The 13,730-nt window shown below is 46.9% G+C and overlaps 8 protein-coding genes across 9 annotated transcripts; 4 read left to right on the top strand and 4 right to left on the bottom strand.

Moving 5' to 3' along the window:
* Positions 1 to 1,668: 1,668 nt before the first annotated feature.
* LOC6728801 (odorant receptor 85f) lies at positions 1,669 to 4,943 on the top strand. The gene is made up of 5 exons (XM_016175025.3): positions 1,669 to 2,473; positions 2,530 to 4,337; positions 4,407 to 4,608; positions 4,661 to 4,816; positions 4,879 to 4,943. The coding sequence occupies exons 2-5, from the start codon at positions 3,571 to 3,573 to the stop codon at positions 4,930 to 4,932; spliced, it is 1,179 nt and encodes a 392-aa protein (XP_016035487.1). The 5' UTR covers positions 1,669 to 2,473; positions 2,530 to 3,570; the 3' UTR covers positions 4,933 to 4,943.
* A 7-nt stretch (positions 4,944 to 4,950) lies between these two features.
* Positions 4,951 to 5,535, bottom strand: LOC6728800 (protein FMC1 homolog). Its single transcript, XM_016177136.2, has 2 exons — positions 5,378 to 5,535; positions 4,951 to 5,321 (listed from the first exon to the last, which is right to left on the bottom strand). The coding sequence occupies exon 2, from the start codon at positions 5,318 to 5,320 to the stop codon at positions 5,015 to 5,017; it is 306 nt and encodes a 101-aa protein (XP_016035486.1). The 5' UTR covers position 5,321; positions 5,378 to 5,535; the 3' UTR covers positions 4,951 to 5,014.
* Positions 5,536 to 5,735: 200 nt separating this feature from the next.
* On the bottom strand, positions 5,736 to 6,699 carry LOC6728799 (60S ribosomal protein L34). 2 transcript variants are annotated; one of them, XM_016177135.3, is made up of 3 exons: positions 6,569 to 6,699; positions 6,315 to 6,398; positions 5,736 to 6,246 (listed from the first exon to the last, which is right to left on the bottom strand). In XM_016177135.3, the coding sequence occupies exons 2-3, from the start codon at positions 6,377 to 6,379 to the stop codon at positions 5,805 to 5,807; spliced, it is 507 nt and encodes a 168-aa protein (XP_016035485.1). In that variant the 5' UTR covers positions 6,380 to 6,398; positions 6,569 to 6,699; the 3' UTR covers positions 5,736 to 5,804. The 2 variants fall into 2 exon arrangements, with proteins under 2 accessions (XP_016035485.1, XP_016035484.1); XM_016177134.3 differs by having other exon boundaries at positions 6,315 to 6,395; positions 6,569 to 6,689.
* Positions 6,700 to 6,812: 113 nt separating this feature from the next.
* LOC6728798 (omega-amidase NIT2) lies at positions 6,813 to 8,023 on the top strand. The gene is made up of 2 exons (XM_002104097.4): positions 6,813 to 6,976; positions 7,032 to 8,023. Exons 1-2 carry the CDS (start codon positions 6,958 to 6,960, stop codon positions 7,862 to 7,864), a joined length of 852 nt encoding a protein of 283 aa, XP_002104133.1. The 5' UTR covers positions 6,813 to 6,957; the 3' UTR covers positions 7,865 to 8,023.
* Positions 7,921 to 9,606, bottom strand: LOC6728797 (golgin-45). Its single transcript, XM_002104096.4, has 2 exons — positions 8,243 to 9,606; positions 7,921 to 8,174 (listed from the first exon to the last, which is right to left on the bottom strand). The coding sequence occupies exons 1-2, from the start codon at positions 9,437 to 9,439 to the stop codon at positions 8,040 to 8,042; spliced, it is 1,332 nt and encodes a 443-aa protein (XP_002104132.1). The 5' UTR covers positions 9,440 to 9,606; the 3' UTR covers positions 7,921 to 8,039.
* Positions 9,607 to 9,740: 134 nt separating this feature from the next.
* LOC6728796 (BBSome-interacting protein 1) lies at positions 9,741 to 10,305 on the top strand. The gene has a single exon (XM_002104095.4). It carries the CDS (start codon positions 9,951 to 9,953, stop codon positions 10,179 to 10,181), a length of 231 nt encoding a protein of 76 aa, XP_002104131.1. The 5' UTR covers positions 9,741 to 9,950; the 3' UTR covers positions 10,182 to 10,305.
* A 10-nt stretch (positions 10,306 to 10,315) lies between these two features.
* On the top strand, positions 10,316 to 13,246 carry LOC6728795 (LMBR1 domain-containing protein 2 homolog). The gene is made up of 3 exons (XM_002104094.4): positions 10,316 to 10,498; positions 11,133 to 12,458; positions 12,519 to 13,246. The coding sequence occupies exons 1-3, from the start codon at positions 10,328 to 10,330 to the stop codon at positions 13,104 to 13,106; spliced, it is 2,085 nt and encodes a 694-aa protein (XP_002104130.1). The 5' UTR covers positions 10,316 to 10,327; the 3' UTR covers positions 13,107 to 13,246.
* LOC6728794 lies at positions 13,237 to 13,604 on the bottom strand. The gene has a single exon (XM_002104093.4). The coding sequence runs from the start codon at positions 13,534 to 13,536 to the stop codon at positions 13,237 to 13,239; it is 300 nt and encodes a 99-aa protein (XP_002104129.1). The 5' UTR covers positions 13,537 to 13,604.
* Between the last annotated feature and the right edge of the window lie 126 nt (positions 13,605 to 13,730).

Raw genomic sequence — 13,730 nt, 5'->3', positions numbered from 1 at the left:
TCGGGCCGATGCGGCGAATGAGCAATGCGAGTGCGGCGAGAGAAACATAGAGAGAGAGAGAGAGTGAGCACAGTGAGAAAAACCGGTTGCAGAATACCCAGCAAACATTTTCAAGCTATAAAAGTCAGCATAAGGCAGAACAGGGATAATAGTGGGTTTCACAAAGGGATTAGTTATGTTTGCTGACTTTTGCGTTCTGTCGTTCCCATTATTTATGATATATGAAAATCCTCATTGTTTTGCATTTCTTTTTTAAGCAAAGAACTTCCACGATGAGTTGTATTTAAAATTTTTGAAACAAAACTATATAACAGTACTGATTTTTGGGTGATCCTATGAAATGTTTCATAAGAATACCATTTTAATGTCTTAGAATTATTATAAGGATTTTGATTAATAACGAATATATCACCATCGTAAAAAGCAGGCATTTTTGTCTTATAATTAGAAGCTTTCTATAAAATTGCAATCATTTCGAGCAAAAAGCTCACTTTTCCTCACTTTTCTAAACATTTTTCCCCAACTCAGCCCATAATTGTTCGTTGGCAGACAGCAATGACTGTTGTAATCGGAGAATTACCAAATTTCCGCACTATTAATTACGCAGGTTTGGTCTTTCGTGCGACAGCTGGCAGGATCTAAGGACGAACACCCACCCACACCCACTGTGGGTCGCTTTGGAAACGGAAGCAGCTGAGCTGTAACCAAAACAAAAGCTATGATAAATGTTATGCGTGGATCTACCCTTTGTTCGTCCTGGGCCAATCACCCCCGCAACTGGAGGCCATCGGTATCTCCATTTAATTTACACCCCCCTTGCTTTCGTCGAACGTCAGTTTCAGGATAAATGCGAAAATGCATTTGCGCATCAAAAGCAGGCGGGCCAATAAATTCATTAATAAATGGGAAAGTGAAAAGCGCAGCAACTCTGATGCTCCTGCCGCATCAACGGCTCCTGGCTCTTTGTTGTCCTTGTGGTCAGAGATGGGTCCTGTTCTGCGCATAATGCAAACAATGTTTGCCAAAGTTTTACACTGCGATGAGACTTACTTTGGAAAGTATAATAAAAGGTACAACGCTTTTTAAGAACAAAGAAATATTTAAATAATTCCATATGCAAGGATACTACTTGATAACTACAAATAGGGATATGTATATCCAGAAGGTAGAAGCTAGAAGGTTCTTGGTAATACTAGATATATATTATTATTGAATCTAGGAAAGAATAGTTATAGCTTTCTTCAGATATAAATTTAATTTTAAATATAATTTTTTTGTGTGCCACCAATCCACTCTATAATCCACCACCATCTCCCCCACCTGCGGCTGAATAATGGATATTGAAATCGCATCGGCACTCGAAAGGGTGTGAGATATTGTACTTTATGCCGATTAATGCTACCATGCTGGAGGACAAAACCCCTGGCCATTGATTTGATTGCCGGGCAAATGGCGTGCCACCTTCGCCACCTCTCTTGGCCGGACCACTTTGCACCCAGCCAGCCATTCAGTGCGTCTCTTGGCCAGCCTGTTGCCCATTTCAGAGATGCCCTGCCTGCTCTTTTTGTTCCGCCAGCCAGGCAGCCATCGAGCTAGTCATTCATCTCCCCGTTGTGTGTGTTTTCTTCTGGGTTTTAGGGTGTTTGCCGTTGTCTATGCACCGGATCCGTGTCCCGGGTCCAGGATTGCTGTGTTTATTTTGGTTGGAGCCAGACGGCAAAAAGAATGAAAAAAGGAAGATTTACAAAGGCGCCTCGGCCTCATAAAGTATTTAGTGAGACGGCGATAGCGACACCAGGCACCTTCCGGTGTCCTGGTGACTGCACAGGATTTAATTCCTTTATTTGCCCGTCGTAGTTTCCCGTGTACAAGTCGTAGAATGAGCATGGCTATAAGTAGTGAGGCGGCCTAAATATCTGATTCTAATTTAAGCAGACTGGGTCCATTGTGACGCATAGTTGCCTCACATAAGTATAAATCTCTTCGGATGTCCCATTAATGTTCGCGTTGCGTTTGCAAGTGCAATTCTTGGCGTTTATAATATGGGGCATTCAGTTTCAGCTGTTCGGTTCGGAGAACAGAAGAAAATGGGTGGCAACAGTTGGCGGCCAATTGAAACTAATGAATAAATTACTTGTGCAGTGTAAGACAGTAAAATTGATGAGAGAAGTTCAACATGGGTCTGAACCCATGGATATATGTACATACATATATCTACGTTCGGTTTATATAGCTGGTTGGGCCGGAATTATTCGGCAATGGAAACTCGAGGAACAATAGATGACCGGACTGCAAATTGTGCAATACTGTGACAGCAATAAATGCATGGGCTTGATGGGCTGGAAGAAGTAACCAGTTCAAAACAAAACCATTAAGCTACATTGAGCAAGAGATACAAAAGTATCTGGTATCTAACAGATGCACCAAGTATCTGAGGATGCTTTTCCAATGCGGCTCAGCATCCGTTGGCTATGTAAGTTACTTTATGAAGTGTTATACCCAGTTCCATGTCAACTATTTGCTTTCCAGAGGTAACACCTTTCGGTTAGAAGGTTGCTCCAATGTCAAAAGCCAAGACGGCTCCTTTGCTGCAGCCCGGCTGCTTAGCATTCCACTCAGAAGTCGGATAGAAGCTATTGAGCGGACGACTCCCATGCCAATTTGTTGCTGTGTGCAAGAATTTCATTTATGTGCACAACAAAAGCAGCAAACAACAAAGACAAGTGCAGCAACAATGGAACGGTAAACGCGCCCAAGAAAACTGGGCAGCTCATTTATGGAAATTATTAAGTGCAAGCTGGCGGGGACCAAAGCGGTTACTTCTCCCAGTCAAACGGCATTATTATGCGTACATATTTTTATGGACAAGTGCGGGAATGGGCACACAAACTGGCTGCCCAGGTCTTAATAACCGAAAGCTAATTAAATTTGAGACCATCTTGATAAAACTATTAAAACTAGGGGGTTGGGAAATCTTGGAAAACTTGCTGTCTTGTCATTTTCACCTTAAAGTTTAAACGAGCGACGTTTAAGCCAGCAAAGGTGTGAAACCACAAGGAATTCCCAAACTCACAGACCTTAGAAACCTCAACATACGTAGCTGACTTATGGAGCCCTTATAGGAGCATATCAACCCATGATCATAAAAAAGTTATAACCCGATTGGCCGTGGTAATTGCAACTTTGATTCCGCGCATCTCTCAATTGATCTTAATTAATGTTCATTTTAATTCGAGTGTTCTCTTTATTGTCTGCTCTTTGCCATCCACATACGTGAAAAATAAAATTAAATTCAAACAAAAATATAAAAAGCTTCTTAAGCATTTTATTATCTTACAAGAATTGATTCAGTAAAAGGGAATAATTTTAATTGGCTTATAAATTCAAAGGCCACATATTATTTATTGATGGATTCCAACACCTTGCCTAATTGTCAGCACTCACGTTTTCCGTTCTATTAGTGGAAAACAATGAGGAAACCAATTACCAAACCGCAAACCCCTCCCACAGGACGAAGACCACATATATAACCACATTCCGGAGCAGGACCAGCCCCATAACACCTTCAGAATGGAACCGGTGCAGTACAGCTACGAGGATTTCGCTCGATTACCCACGACGGTGTTCTGGATCATGGGCTACGACATGCTGGGTGTTCCGAAGACCCGCTCTCGCAGGATACTATACTGGATATATCGCTTGCTCTGCCTCGCCAGCCATGGGGTCTGTGTGGGATTCATGGTATTTCGTATGGTGGAGGCGAAGACCATTGACAATGTTTCCCTCATCATGCGGTATGCCACTCTGGTTACCTATATCATCAACTCGGATACGAAATTCGCAACTGCATTACAAGGCAATGCCATCCAAAGTCTGAACTCAAAACTGGCCGAGCTATATCCGAAGACCACGCTGGACAGGATCTATCACCGGGTGAATGATCACTATTGGACCAAGTCATTTGTATATTTGGTTATTATCTACATTGGTTCGTCGATTATGGTTGTGATTGGACCAATTATTACGTCGATTATAGCTTACTTCGCGCAAAACGTTTTCACATACATGCACTGCTATCCGTACTTTTTGTATGATCCTGAGAAGGATCCGGTTTGGATCTACATCGGCATCTATGCTCTGGAATGGCTGCACAGCACACAGATGGTCATTTCGAACATTGGCGCGGATATCTGGCTGCTCTACTTTCAGGTGCAGATTAATCTTCACTTCAGGGGCATTATACGATCACTGGAGGATCACAAGCCCAGTGTGAAGCACGACCAGGAGGACAGGAAATTCATTGCGAAAATTGTGGACAAGCAGGTGCACCTGGTCAGGTAATGATGCAAGTGATTTACGCCAAATGTTTAGTGATAGTTGAATTTTACGATGACCACTTTCATCAGTCTGCAAAACGATCTGAATGGCATCTTTGGAAAATCGTTGCTTCTCAGCCTGCTGACCACCGCAGCGGTTATCTGCACGGTGGCGGTGTACACTCTGATCCAGGGTCCCACCTTGGAGGGCTTCACCTACGTGATCTTCATCGGGACTTCTGTGATGCAGGTCTACCTGGTGTGCTATTACGGTCAGCAAGTTCTCGATTTGGTGGGTTATGGCCGACATCATTGGTTTGCCCGCTAACTGAGGCTATTTGCAGAGCGGCGAGGTGGCCCACGCCGTGTACAATCATGATTTCCACGATGCTTCTATAGCCTACAAGAGGTACCTGCTCATAATCATTATCAGGGCGCAGCAGCCCGTGGAACTGAATGCCATGGGCTACCTGTCCATTTCGCTGGACACCTTTAAACAGGTAAAATGCAAACACCACTTACAGTTTATATGATATTATATGCATTTCGGATTCAACTGCAGCTGATGAGTGTCTCCTATCGCGTTATAACCATGCTTATGCAGATGATTCAGTAAAGAGAAAACAAAAGCACGGAGTTTGCAACATTGGGACGCTTTAATCGCACTACGCTAGTAACTATCTTTCTATATAACTAGATCACTTGGGATCCGAGGGCAGCTTGAAGCCCACCAAATCGGCGGTATCCCTTACGGATCTTTCGCCCCTCCCGTGGTATTCCTTGTAGAGCTTCAAGTACTGGCGCTGGCTGGCTAGGTAGGTTAGGTAGGTTTGACCCAGGAAAGTAGCCTCGTTGCGCGCCTTGCAGAATTGTTGCTCCGTGGTGGCGAACTTCTTGTATTGCGCCAAAATGTAGCGCGCGGCCAGCGAGTCCTTGATGCAGCCATTTGGAGATGCCTGGCGCAATTCGTGCAGCAGGGAGCGCAACACCTTGGTTCCCGTCATTCTAAACACAAAATAACAATTGCATTTGCAAGAAACTATAAACAATCAACGACTTACGTGATTTTCAAGAAAATTCCAATTGTTTCTGACGAACAGCTGTTCTCTACAGAGTTGCCACCTAGCCGTAAAATGAAAATACAGTGATCACTCCCACAAGTTGACACATTGAAAAATAACACTGGATCTTATTTTTATAATTATCAATAAATTCTGAAAAATCATCAAACGTTTGACTACGAGCACAGTGAAACTCTGTGACAAACGGAATATTTAAAACTTATTTATTTTAAATATATTAAATTGTCTTGAGGTAGCTATACAAGATTAAAAATGGTACTGTCTGATTGGAAAGCAAGAACAACCAATAAGTAAAGTACACATTCCGACTGGACGGTCAAACTAAAAATACAATGAATCCAGTTGGAAAAAAACAATTTATTTTAAAAGTTATTTAGCAGTACACCGAACTCGTTGCGTGGGCTGTTCACTTCCTGGGCTTGCCGACGGCTGGCTTCTGGCCGGGCTTCTTGCCAGCGGCTCCCTTGGCGCCAGCACCACCCTTGGTGACCTTGCCGGCACCGGCCTTGGTTCCCTTGGCTCCAGCGGCGGGCTTCTTCTTGGGCTCGGGCTTGGCCTTGGGGGCCTTCACCGGCTTGACGAGCGCCTCGCGCTGGCTCTTCAGCGACTTGACGATCTTCTGCTCCTCGATGAGAAAGGCGCGCACGATGCGCTCGCGCAGGCAGCTGTGGCACAGCACTCCACCGTAGGTCCTGGACACGGTCTTCAGGCGCTTGGACATGCGGGGGCGCTCGCTGGGGCGGGAGGGGGTGATACCCTTCAACTTCTCCTTGCACTGGCCGCAACGGGGCACGGTGGGGTTCTTCTTCACATACTGGTAAACCAGACGTCCACCGGGCGTGCGAACACTGTAAATTGCAAGGGTGCGTTGTCATATTTGTTGCATTTGAGGGGTGTATTGCAGTTGGATAGTTACATGCGCCGCTTGTTGGAGCGTGTGTTGTAGGACAGGCGTCTCCGGAGCGTCAGACGTTGGACCATTTTGCTGTTGTTGCTGCTGCTGGTCGTGGCGATTGGTGGGTTACATATGCAAAAGCGGTGAAAATCATTATTAGTTTGGTGCTACACTAGGGTGGGCGCAGTTTGGGCTGCATTTCGTTGTATATTTTCACGCTTTTTTCACACATTTCGGCGAATTTGCGTGAAATTGTAAATTGAACACGTGCATACCTCAAAGAGACGAAACTAGAAAGAAAGGTGGCAACCCTGTTCGCGCACGACGTGAACTTGGCTGCGCTGCCCACTGTACGGCACTTTCGAGCACTGCAGACCTTGCCAGATTGTCATGAAAACATAGTTCTATGGGGCTTGTTTATTATTTATTTTTTGTTAGCAAAGTAGGGATTTGATATACAATTTAATGTTATATTCTTGAATATTCAACAGTAATAAACTTATTACGCTTTTTGCCAAGTATATGTGTTATTAATATGTGGTAAAATAATATGTTTTATAAATGTTGATCCCTTTTACTACGCCCCTGCAATAACCTGTTGTTGTTTTGTTTGCGATGAAATCTGTTATCAAACCGCAAAAAGATAACATTTAATTGCAGCAATATGAGCAAAACTAGCAACAGTAAGTGATTCTCATAATTTAAAACAGTTCCACCTAAATATTTATTATTTAATAGTCATGCGTTTGGCGCTTCTGCAGCTAAAGGGTTCCAAGGACAAGGTGGCCAATGTCCAAAACGCCGTCAGCAAAATCGAGGCGGCGGTCAAGGAACACAAGCCCCGATTGATTACTCTGCCGGAGTGCTTCAATGCTCCATACGGCACCAAGTACTTTCGGGAGTATTCCGAGACCATTCCCGATGGCTACACCTCTCTGCAGCTCTCCAATTTGGCCAAGAAGCACCAGGTGTACATCGTGGGCGGAACAATCCCTGAATTGGGCGAAAACGATGCCATCTACAACACCTGCACGGTTTGGTCACCCACCGGTGACCTTGTGGCCAAGCACCGCAAGATGCATCTATTTGATATAGATGTCAAGGGTGGCATTCGCTTCAAGGAGTCGGAAACGCTGTCCGCAGGCAATGATTTCACCATCATCGACGTAGATGGCCACAAGATTGGCATCGGCATCTGCTACGACATTCGTTTCGAGGAGATGGCGAGGCTCTATCGCAACGCAGGCTGCGAGATGATCATCTACCCGGCTGCATTCAACATGACCACGGGTCCACTGCACTGGGAGCTACTGCAGCGATCCCGTGCCAATGACAATCAACTCTTTGTGGTCACAACATCGCCGGCCCGTGACACAAGCGCCGAGTATGTGGCCTATGGCCATTCCATGGTGGTGAACCCATGGGCCAAGGTGCAGCAGAGTGCCAGTGAAGGCGAGGAAACCCTGGTGGCCGATATTGATTTCTCCGAGGTGGAGCAGGTGCGTCAGCAGATTCCCGTCTTTGGGCAGAGACGTCTAGATCTGTACGCCACCGAAAAGAAGTCCACATAGAGGGGTTAACAAAGGTTGCTTTACAAGGTCAAAGGCACTCTTCCAAAATTCAAGAATCTGTTGTTTTAAGCACCTTTAAAGCTTTGCATTTATGTTATTCGATTGTATATAAAATTTATTAGACCTACACACACACATAACATGGATTTCTGTCGACAACTATTGCGTTTTTCAACTATTGCTGCTGATTATCGGCAGGAGCTACTTCGGATGCAGCTGATTGCACGTAGTGGGGCCGCTGGGCCTGGTCGAAAAGTGCTCGTATGGCTTCATCGGTGGCCATAAGGGGCTGACTAATGAATTCCAAGGCCTGGTGGGAAGGTAAATAAGGTGTACCATTAACTGGGTGTCAAAAACACCAACTATTGCTGTACTTACCCTAACCGCGTACTTCTCCGCCTCACAAAGTGGACTTGTGCTGGCGCTGGACAACTTTAGTGTCTCCTCGGGAATGCCCACGCCAGTGTGCAGGACCATGCGTTGGAGAATGTTCAGGTTTTCGGCACTCAGGCTGATTACATCGGTGGCGGGTAGGTTGAGGAAACGAATCTTGGCCAGGAACTTCAGTTGCTTAAGCATATCTAGCTGAATTTCGCGGATCTGATGGGTGGCATGCAGCAGTTGCTTCGTTGACTCGTTCAGTAGCTGATTCTTCTGCGTGAGATCGGCTTTCCAGCGGGCTAACTCCTCGACCATAACGCTGCTGGCGAGGAATTTAGATCGCCAGACCTCACACTGGCCGGCCAGGAACTCAATCTGTTCGGTGTGGGTGGTCAAATTGTTGGCAGTGTCCAGTAGAGCTCTGGCCAGTTGCAGTTTGTCCTCCGTGAGGAGATTAACCCGTGTCTGCAGATCCTCGCCCACGGAGGCCACCAGCAGGCTCTTCAGCTCGCTGTTCACCTGCGTTTGGAACTTATACTGGGCTTGAAAGTAATTGCGTTCCTCACGCATCTTGGCCAGCTCCTCTTTAAGTGAGTTTAGCTCCTGGCTGCTGGCTGTGTCTGTTTCCTTAATATCCGTCGGCTCAGTCTCCAATTCCTGGGTGCGCAGCGTTGACACCTGATCCACCAGCACTGCAATATCCAAGTTGTTCTTATCCCGATGGATTTTGTGTTTATTCGTTGGCTCAGAGATCATGGGATTCACGGCACCCGGATATGGTTCGTACGGCACGAATTTCGGTGCCTTGGTCTTCTTATTTTCGGGCACCGAGTCCGCGCTGGTGACCAGTCTTGGCCGCATCTGGACCAGCTCCCCCTTGGGCACAACAGGCGCCAAACTACGGGTGACGATCTCGGGCCTTCTGTACAGGGTATGTAAGCCAGGAAGGGGCAAATTTGAGGCGTGGCCGCTGCTGGTTGATGTCTTCCTGCCCATGACAGCCTCCTGAACAACGGAGCTGTCTTTCCGCGACAATTGCGGCCTCTTCACCTTGATGTCCACATCAGCACTCAATGGGACTTCGCTCTCTGTTTTGGCCGCTCCACTGTTTTCCGGCTGCTCCATGCCATCGCCGCTGGTGCGACAAGCCGGTGATTTGTCCGTACCTTGCACCGCGCTTTCATTCGCTTCCATTTCTGAGCAATCTTGGCCAGGCCAAACTAAGTTTTCCTAATTTAAGAATTTCTCTTGCTGTGCCAGCAAAACAAAAACAATGGCCAAGGGCTGCCAACTCGCTACAAAGGAGTTTGTTGTTTATAGTGTTGGTCAAGATCTAAATATTTGAAACTAGCTACGATTGTAAATAAGCAATGTTAAATATAAATGTATTTGGCTTTAAAAATGATTTCCTACCCACAAAAGTGGTAAAAAATGAATAAATTCTCAACTAAACAACATAGTTAAATGTGACCAGAGCATGTCAACATGAAAACGCACGTTATACTTAATTTAACAGTGCTGTAAGGCCCACCCACGCACACGTTCACACTTTTTGATAAAGTCGATTGATTTGATTCACCGAGAAAAAAAACAAACAAACACGACGAAGGAAAGGTGAACTGGTACCGGCGTAGCGTAGATACCACTAAGGCCAGCTCCCACCACACCCCGGCCACGCCCCTGACCGCCCGCGGAGCGCCAAAGGATGTCCTCAGTGGAGGCCGAGGTCCTGCAGAAAATCGATCTGATTGAGCCCACAACCGGAAAATTATTTTTCGAGCACAAAACGGAGCTGCTTTTCTGCCGGCCACATCTGATGCCGCTGAAGACGCAGGCGCTGGAACGCCTGGAGGAAATGCATCGGGCCACCGCTCGCCAATTGCAGAAGAAGCGCCAGCAGACGAAGAAGTCTACGGAGCCCACAGGCTCGCTATGAACCAGTCCTCAATCGCTGAAATACGTTTGTTATAAGCACATACACCCACACGCACGCACCACAAACACAGAGAATCACTGCAAAGCACAAGAACTGAGTACCACGCACCAGGATCGGGATCGGGATCGGAATAAGCACTAGTCAGCATGGCGTACCTACTAAGCTTCGGCATCGTGGCCGCCCTATTCCTGGCCAGCATCTCGCTGTACCGCTACGGAAACATACCACGTCAGCACATCCTGGTCACCCTGTCCGTGCTGACCGCCTGGTGTTTCTCCTTCCTAATTGTATTCACCATTCCGCTGGACGTGACATCGGTGAGTAGGGATGTGGAGCTAGAAAACCATTTGCAATCGAATATAGCCACAATAGGAAACAACAGAAACTATGAATCAACTAAATATTTAGTCACATCAATATGATTTCGTAGAAGTGCCTATTGGTATTTCTTTAATACGTGCAAATGCTTTTGTCCTTTCTGCCATATGTTATGGTTTTGTATATCCTTGATGCAGGTAAAATATATATTCCAAGGGTTATTAATATATATAAGACTAGCGCTGAAGTTATAAATATTTAAAAACACGTTTCGTTCATAAAAAAGTGCTCTTTAGATTTCCATTTCCATAGAAACACAGTTTGTTGCATTTCATTGCATGTGAAACTTTAATAATTTTTAAACAAAACTTAAATTCCGAATGGAAATAGATAAACTTTTTATCTAAAGCTTCTCCGACACCAATCAAATTGTAAGCATACATTGATTTTGGTCTGGAATTTCTTATCTGCACATGAATCACCCCGAAAAGCTAGACAGCAAAAAACCCGAATTGATTAAAGAAACACAAATTATCCGCTTTCCGGCTTTGGATATACCCCATTGTCATTTGGTTATCAACTCCTTCGATAAGAGCCCATAACAATTAACAATTTGTATTACTACCATTTCAGACGCTTTACCGCCAGTGCGTGGAGGAGCACCGACCGACACCAGCCCCAAATGTGACCAATACGTCCAGCGCCACGGTGGCTCCGCCGCCTCAGTGCCAGGAGCCGTGGGGCATGGTGCCCGCCTCCGTGTTTCCCAACCTCTGGCGCATTATTTACTGGAGCTCACAGTTCCTCACCTGGTTGATTATGCCGCTGATGCAGTCGTACCTCAAGGCGGGCGACTTCACCGTCAAGGGAAAACTGAAATCGGCACTGATAGAGAATGCCATCTACTACGGTTCCTACCTGTTCATCTGTGGCGTACTACTCATCTATATTGCCGTCAAAGGAGAGTCTCTCGATTGGCAAAAGCTCAAGGCAATTGCCTCGTCCGCATCGAACACATGGGGATTGTTCCTGCTCATTCTGTTACTGGGTTACGCTCTGGTGGAGGTACCTCGATCGCTGTGGAACAACGCCAAGCCGGGATTCGCACTGCAATATGCCTACTTTAAGGCCGCCAAATTGAGCACTGAGAAGGCCGAGGCCGAGGAGCATGTGGATGACATCCTGGAATCCCTGCAGGGCCTTAGCCGCGTCATACCCAACAATCACGAGCTGCGCCCCTGCCTGGAGACCATTCTGCGCAAAGTTCCCATTGAGCTGCAAGAGCGTGCGAGCCGAAACTTTGCTCGCACTGGAGGCAGCGGCATGGGTGCCACGAGCTCAACTATCTTGCCTTCGGAAAAGGCGCTGGTTCGCATTCATAAGCAAGTAATTAAATCGCTGCAAACATTGCAGCGCACCGAAGCGCTTTGGAGCGTGCAGGTGCAGACAGTGCTGCATCTGGAAGATGTGGCCAAGAATATACACTCCTCGGACCGGCGCTTCAAATCGGAGTTTCCGCGCCAGCGCACGCAGCTGGAGAGGATATGCTACAGCGCCACGCTGCAGTGGTACTGGGAGTGCCTGCTGAAGGCTCCGTTCCTCAAGACCATGTGCGTTCTGACCGCCACCATGTCGGCCATGGTGGTGTGGAGCGAGCTCACCTTCTTCAGTCGCCACCCTGTGCTTTCCATTTTCGCCAATGTTATCTACGTGGCCAAGGAGAGCTACGACTTCTTTACCATTGAAGTCTTCTCTATGGTTGTCCTCTGCTACTTCTTCTACTGCACTTACTCCACGATCTTGAGGATACGCTTCCTCAATCTGTACTACCTGGCACCGCATCACCAGACCAACGAGCACAGTCTGATCTTCAGCGGCATGCTGCTTTGCCGTCTGACACCACCCATGTGCCTCAACTTCCTGGGTCTCATCCATATGGACACACACATTATTCCCAATGTGAGTAGTAAACTTTTTCGTAAACACTGAAATACTGACAATGTATAAACTATTCCTCAGCGCATTATGGAGACGGTCTACACGCAGATCATGGGCCACATGGATGTTATTGGCATCATCTCGAACGGCTTCAATATCTACTTCCCCATGTGTATGCTGGCCTTCTGCCTGGCCACTTGGTTTAGTCTCGGCAGTCGGGCACTGAATGCCCTCGGCTTTCAGCAGTTCCTGCAGAACGAAACGATTGCCACCGAGCTGGTGCAAGAGGGAAAGGATCTGATAGCCCGGGAAAAGCGCCGCCGCCAGCGTGCCGAGGAGGCGATGGCCAGACGGCGTGACTTCAACCGAACCGATCAGGTTCTGGGCAGCGATTACTTGAGCAAATACCGGAGTGGTGGACCCGGTGGACTGGCCAGTAGTCGCACGCCCGCCGACGGGCTGCTGCGCGATGGCGACAGCAGCTTTGACTATGCGGCAGTGGCCTCTTCCTCTGCACTGGGCGTACCGCGATCCCTGTCGGAGGAGATCAACGACCGTTTCGGTGTGAGCACCCAGGTGCAGGTGGGATTCCGAGACCCCGACTACGAGGCGGAAGCAGATGGTCGAATTGTCGGCCCGCCACCCCGAGGACTTTTCGACGATGTCTAGACTTTGGATATGGATAACTCTTTATTACAATTCGTTACCGAGTATCTCAATATTTCGCTTAAGTATTTCCCGATGCCACTGCTGCTGCTGTTCCTTCACACCCGTGTAGTCCCTTCAGTTGAATAAACCACTAAAGAGAATTCTTATCCATCTTGCGAAGGGAGTAGCGCGGTTCGTTGCCGGTCTCCTGGCTAGTGTCCAGACCACTATCCGTGCTGATATCCTGCGCTTTCACGTCCATCGAGGTGTCCGTCTCCGATGAGTTGGAGCTGATGGATTCTTCTGGATCAACATTTGTGCTATCCTCATCCTCGTTGTATTCCGACGTCGGTTTTCCACTCTGCAGCTGCGATATGGGATGCGGCCTTATGCGCTTGCGGCCGCGCAGATAGCCACTGCGAGAGGTAGTTGGAGTAGTCGGATAATACATCTTGCTGCCTTGACTTCGATGACTTGAATGACTTGTACAATGACGACCTGTCAAAAAGGAAACCTGTCACTTTCGTAAGGCAACTCTAAAAAAGGATTGTCAATATATAAACTTTCGATAAATATTTATTGAGCGCTTAACCTTAAATTCAATTCAATCCAGAATATTTATAATTAAGAAATATGCAGTTGGTA

Source organism: Drosophila simulans, chromosome 3R (genome assembly GCF_016746395.2).
Source record: "Drosophila simulans strain w501 chromosome 3R, Prin_Dsim_3.1, whole genome shotgun sequence".
Lineage (NCBI taxonomy): Eukaryota > Metazoa > Arthropoda > Insecta > Diptera > Drosophilidae > Drosophila > Drosophila simulans.
The sequence above is the reverse complement of the archived record's forward strand: the minus strand, read 5'-3'. Positions and strand labels throughout refer to the sequence as shown.

What these genes read in the sequence shown, in the direction of transcription:
- LOC6728801 (XM_016175025.3), top strand. Translation starts at nt 3,571, where the DNA reads ATGGAACCGGTGCAGTACAGCTACGAGGATTTCGCTCGATTACCCACG. An exon ending in AAGCAGGTGCACCTGGTCAG is followed by an intron (nt 4,338 to 4,406) that starts GTAATGATGCAA and finishes CACTTTCATCAG; the next exon opens with TCTGCAAAACGATCTGAATG. An exon ending in CGCTGGACACCTTTAAACAG is followed by an intron (nt 4,817 to 4,878) that starts GTAAAATGCAAA and finishes ATTCAACTGCAG; the next exon opens with CTGATGAGTGTCTCCTATCG.
- LOC6728800 (XM_016177136.2), bottom strand. Translation starts at nt 5,320, where the DNA reads ATGACGGGAACCAAGGTGTTGCGCTCCCTGCTGCACGAATTGCGCCAG.
- LOC6728799 (XM_016177135.3), bottom strand. Translation starts at nt 6,379, where the DNA reads ATGGTCCAACGTCTGACGCTCCGGAGACGCCTGTCCTACAACACACGC. An exon ending in CGCTCCAACAAGCGGCGCAT is followed by an intron (nt 6,247 to 6,314) that starts GTAACTATCCAA and finishes TGCAATTTACAG; the next exon opens with TGTTCGCACGCCCGGTGGAC.
- LOC6728797 (XM_002104096.4), bottom strand. Translation starts at nt 9,439, where the DNA reads ATGGAAGCGAATGAAAGCGCGGTGCAAGGTACGGACAAATCACCGGCT. An exon ending in CGGAGAAGTACGCGGTTAGG is followed by an intron (nt 8,175 to 8,242) that starts GTAAGTACAGCA and finishes CCTTCCCACCAG; the next exon opens with GCCTTGGAATTCATTAGTCA.
- LOC6728796 (XM_002104095.4), top strand. Translation starts at nt 9,951, where the DNA reads ATGTCCTCAGTGGAGGCCGAGGTCCTGCAGAAAATCGATCTGATTGAG.
- LOC6728795 (XM_002104094.4), top strand. Translation starts at nt 10,328, where the DNA reads ATGGCGTACCTACTAAGCTTCGGCATCGTGGCCGCCCTATTCCTGGCC. An exon ending in TTCCGCTGGACGTGACATCG is followed by an intron (nt 10,499 to 11,132) that starts GTGAGTAGGGAT and finishes CTACCATTTCAG; the next exon opens with ACGCTTTACCGCCAGTGCGT. An exon ending in ACACACACATTATTCCCAAT is followed by an intron (nt 12,459 to 12,518) that starts GTGAGTAGTAAA and finishes ACTATTCCTCAG; the next exon opens with CGCATTATGGAGACGGTCTA.
- LOC6728794 (XM_002104093.4), bottom strand. Translation starts at nt 13,536, where the DNA reads ATGTATTATCCGACTACTCCAACTACCTCTCGCAGTGGCTATCTGCGC.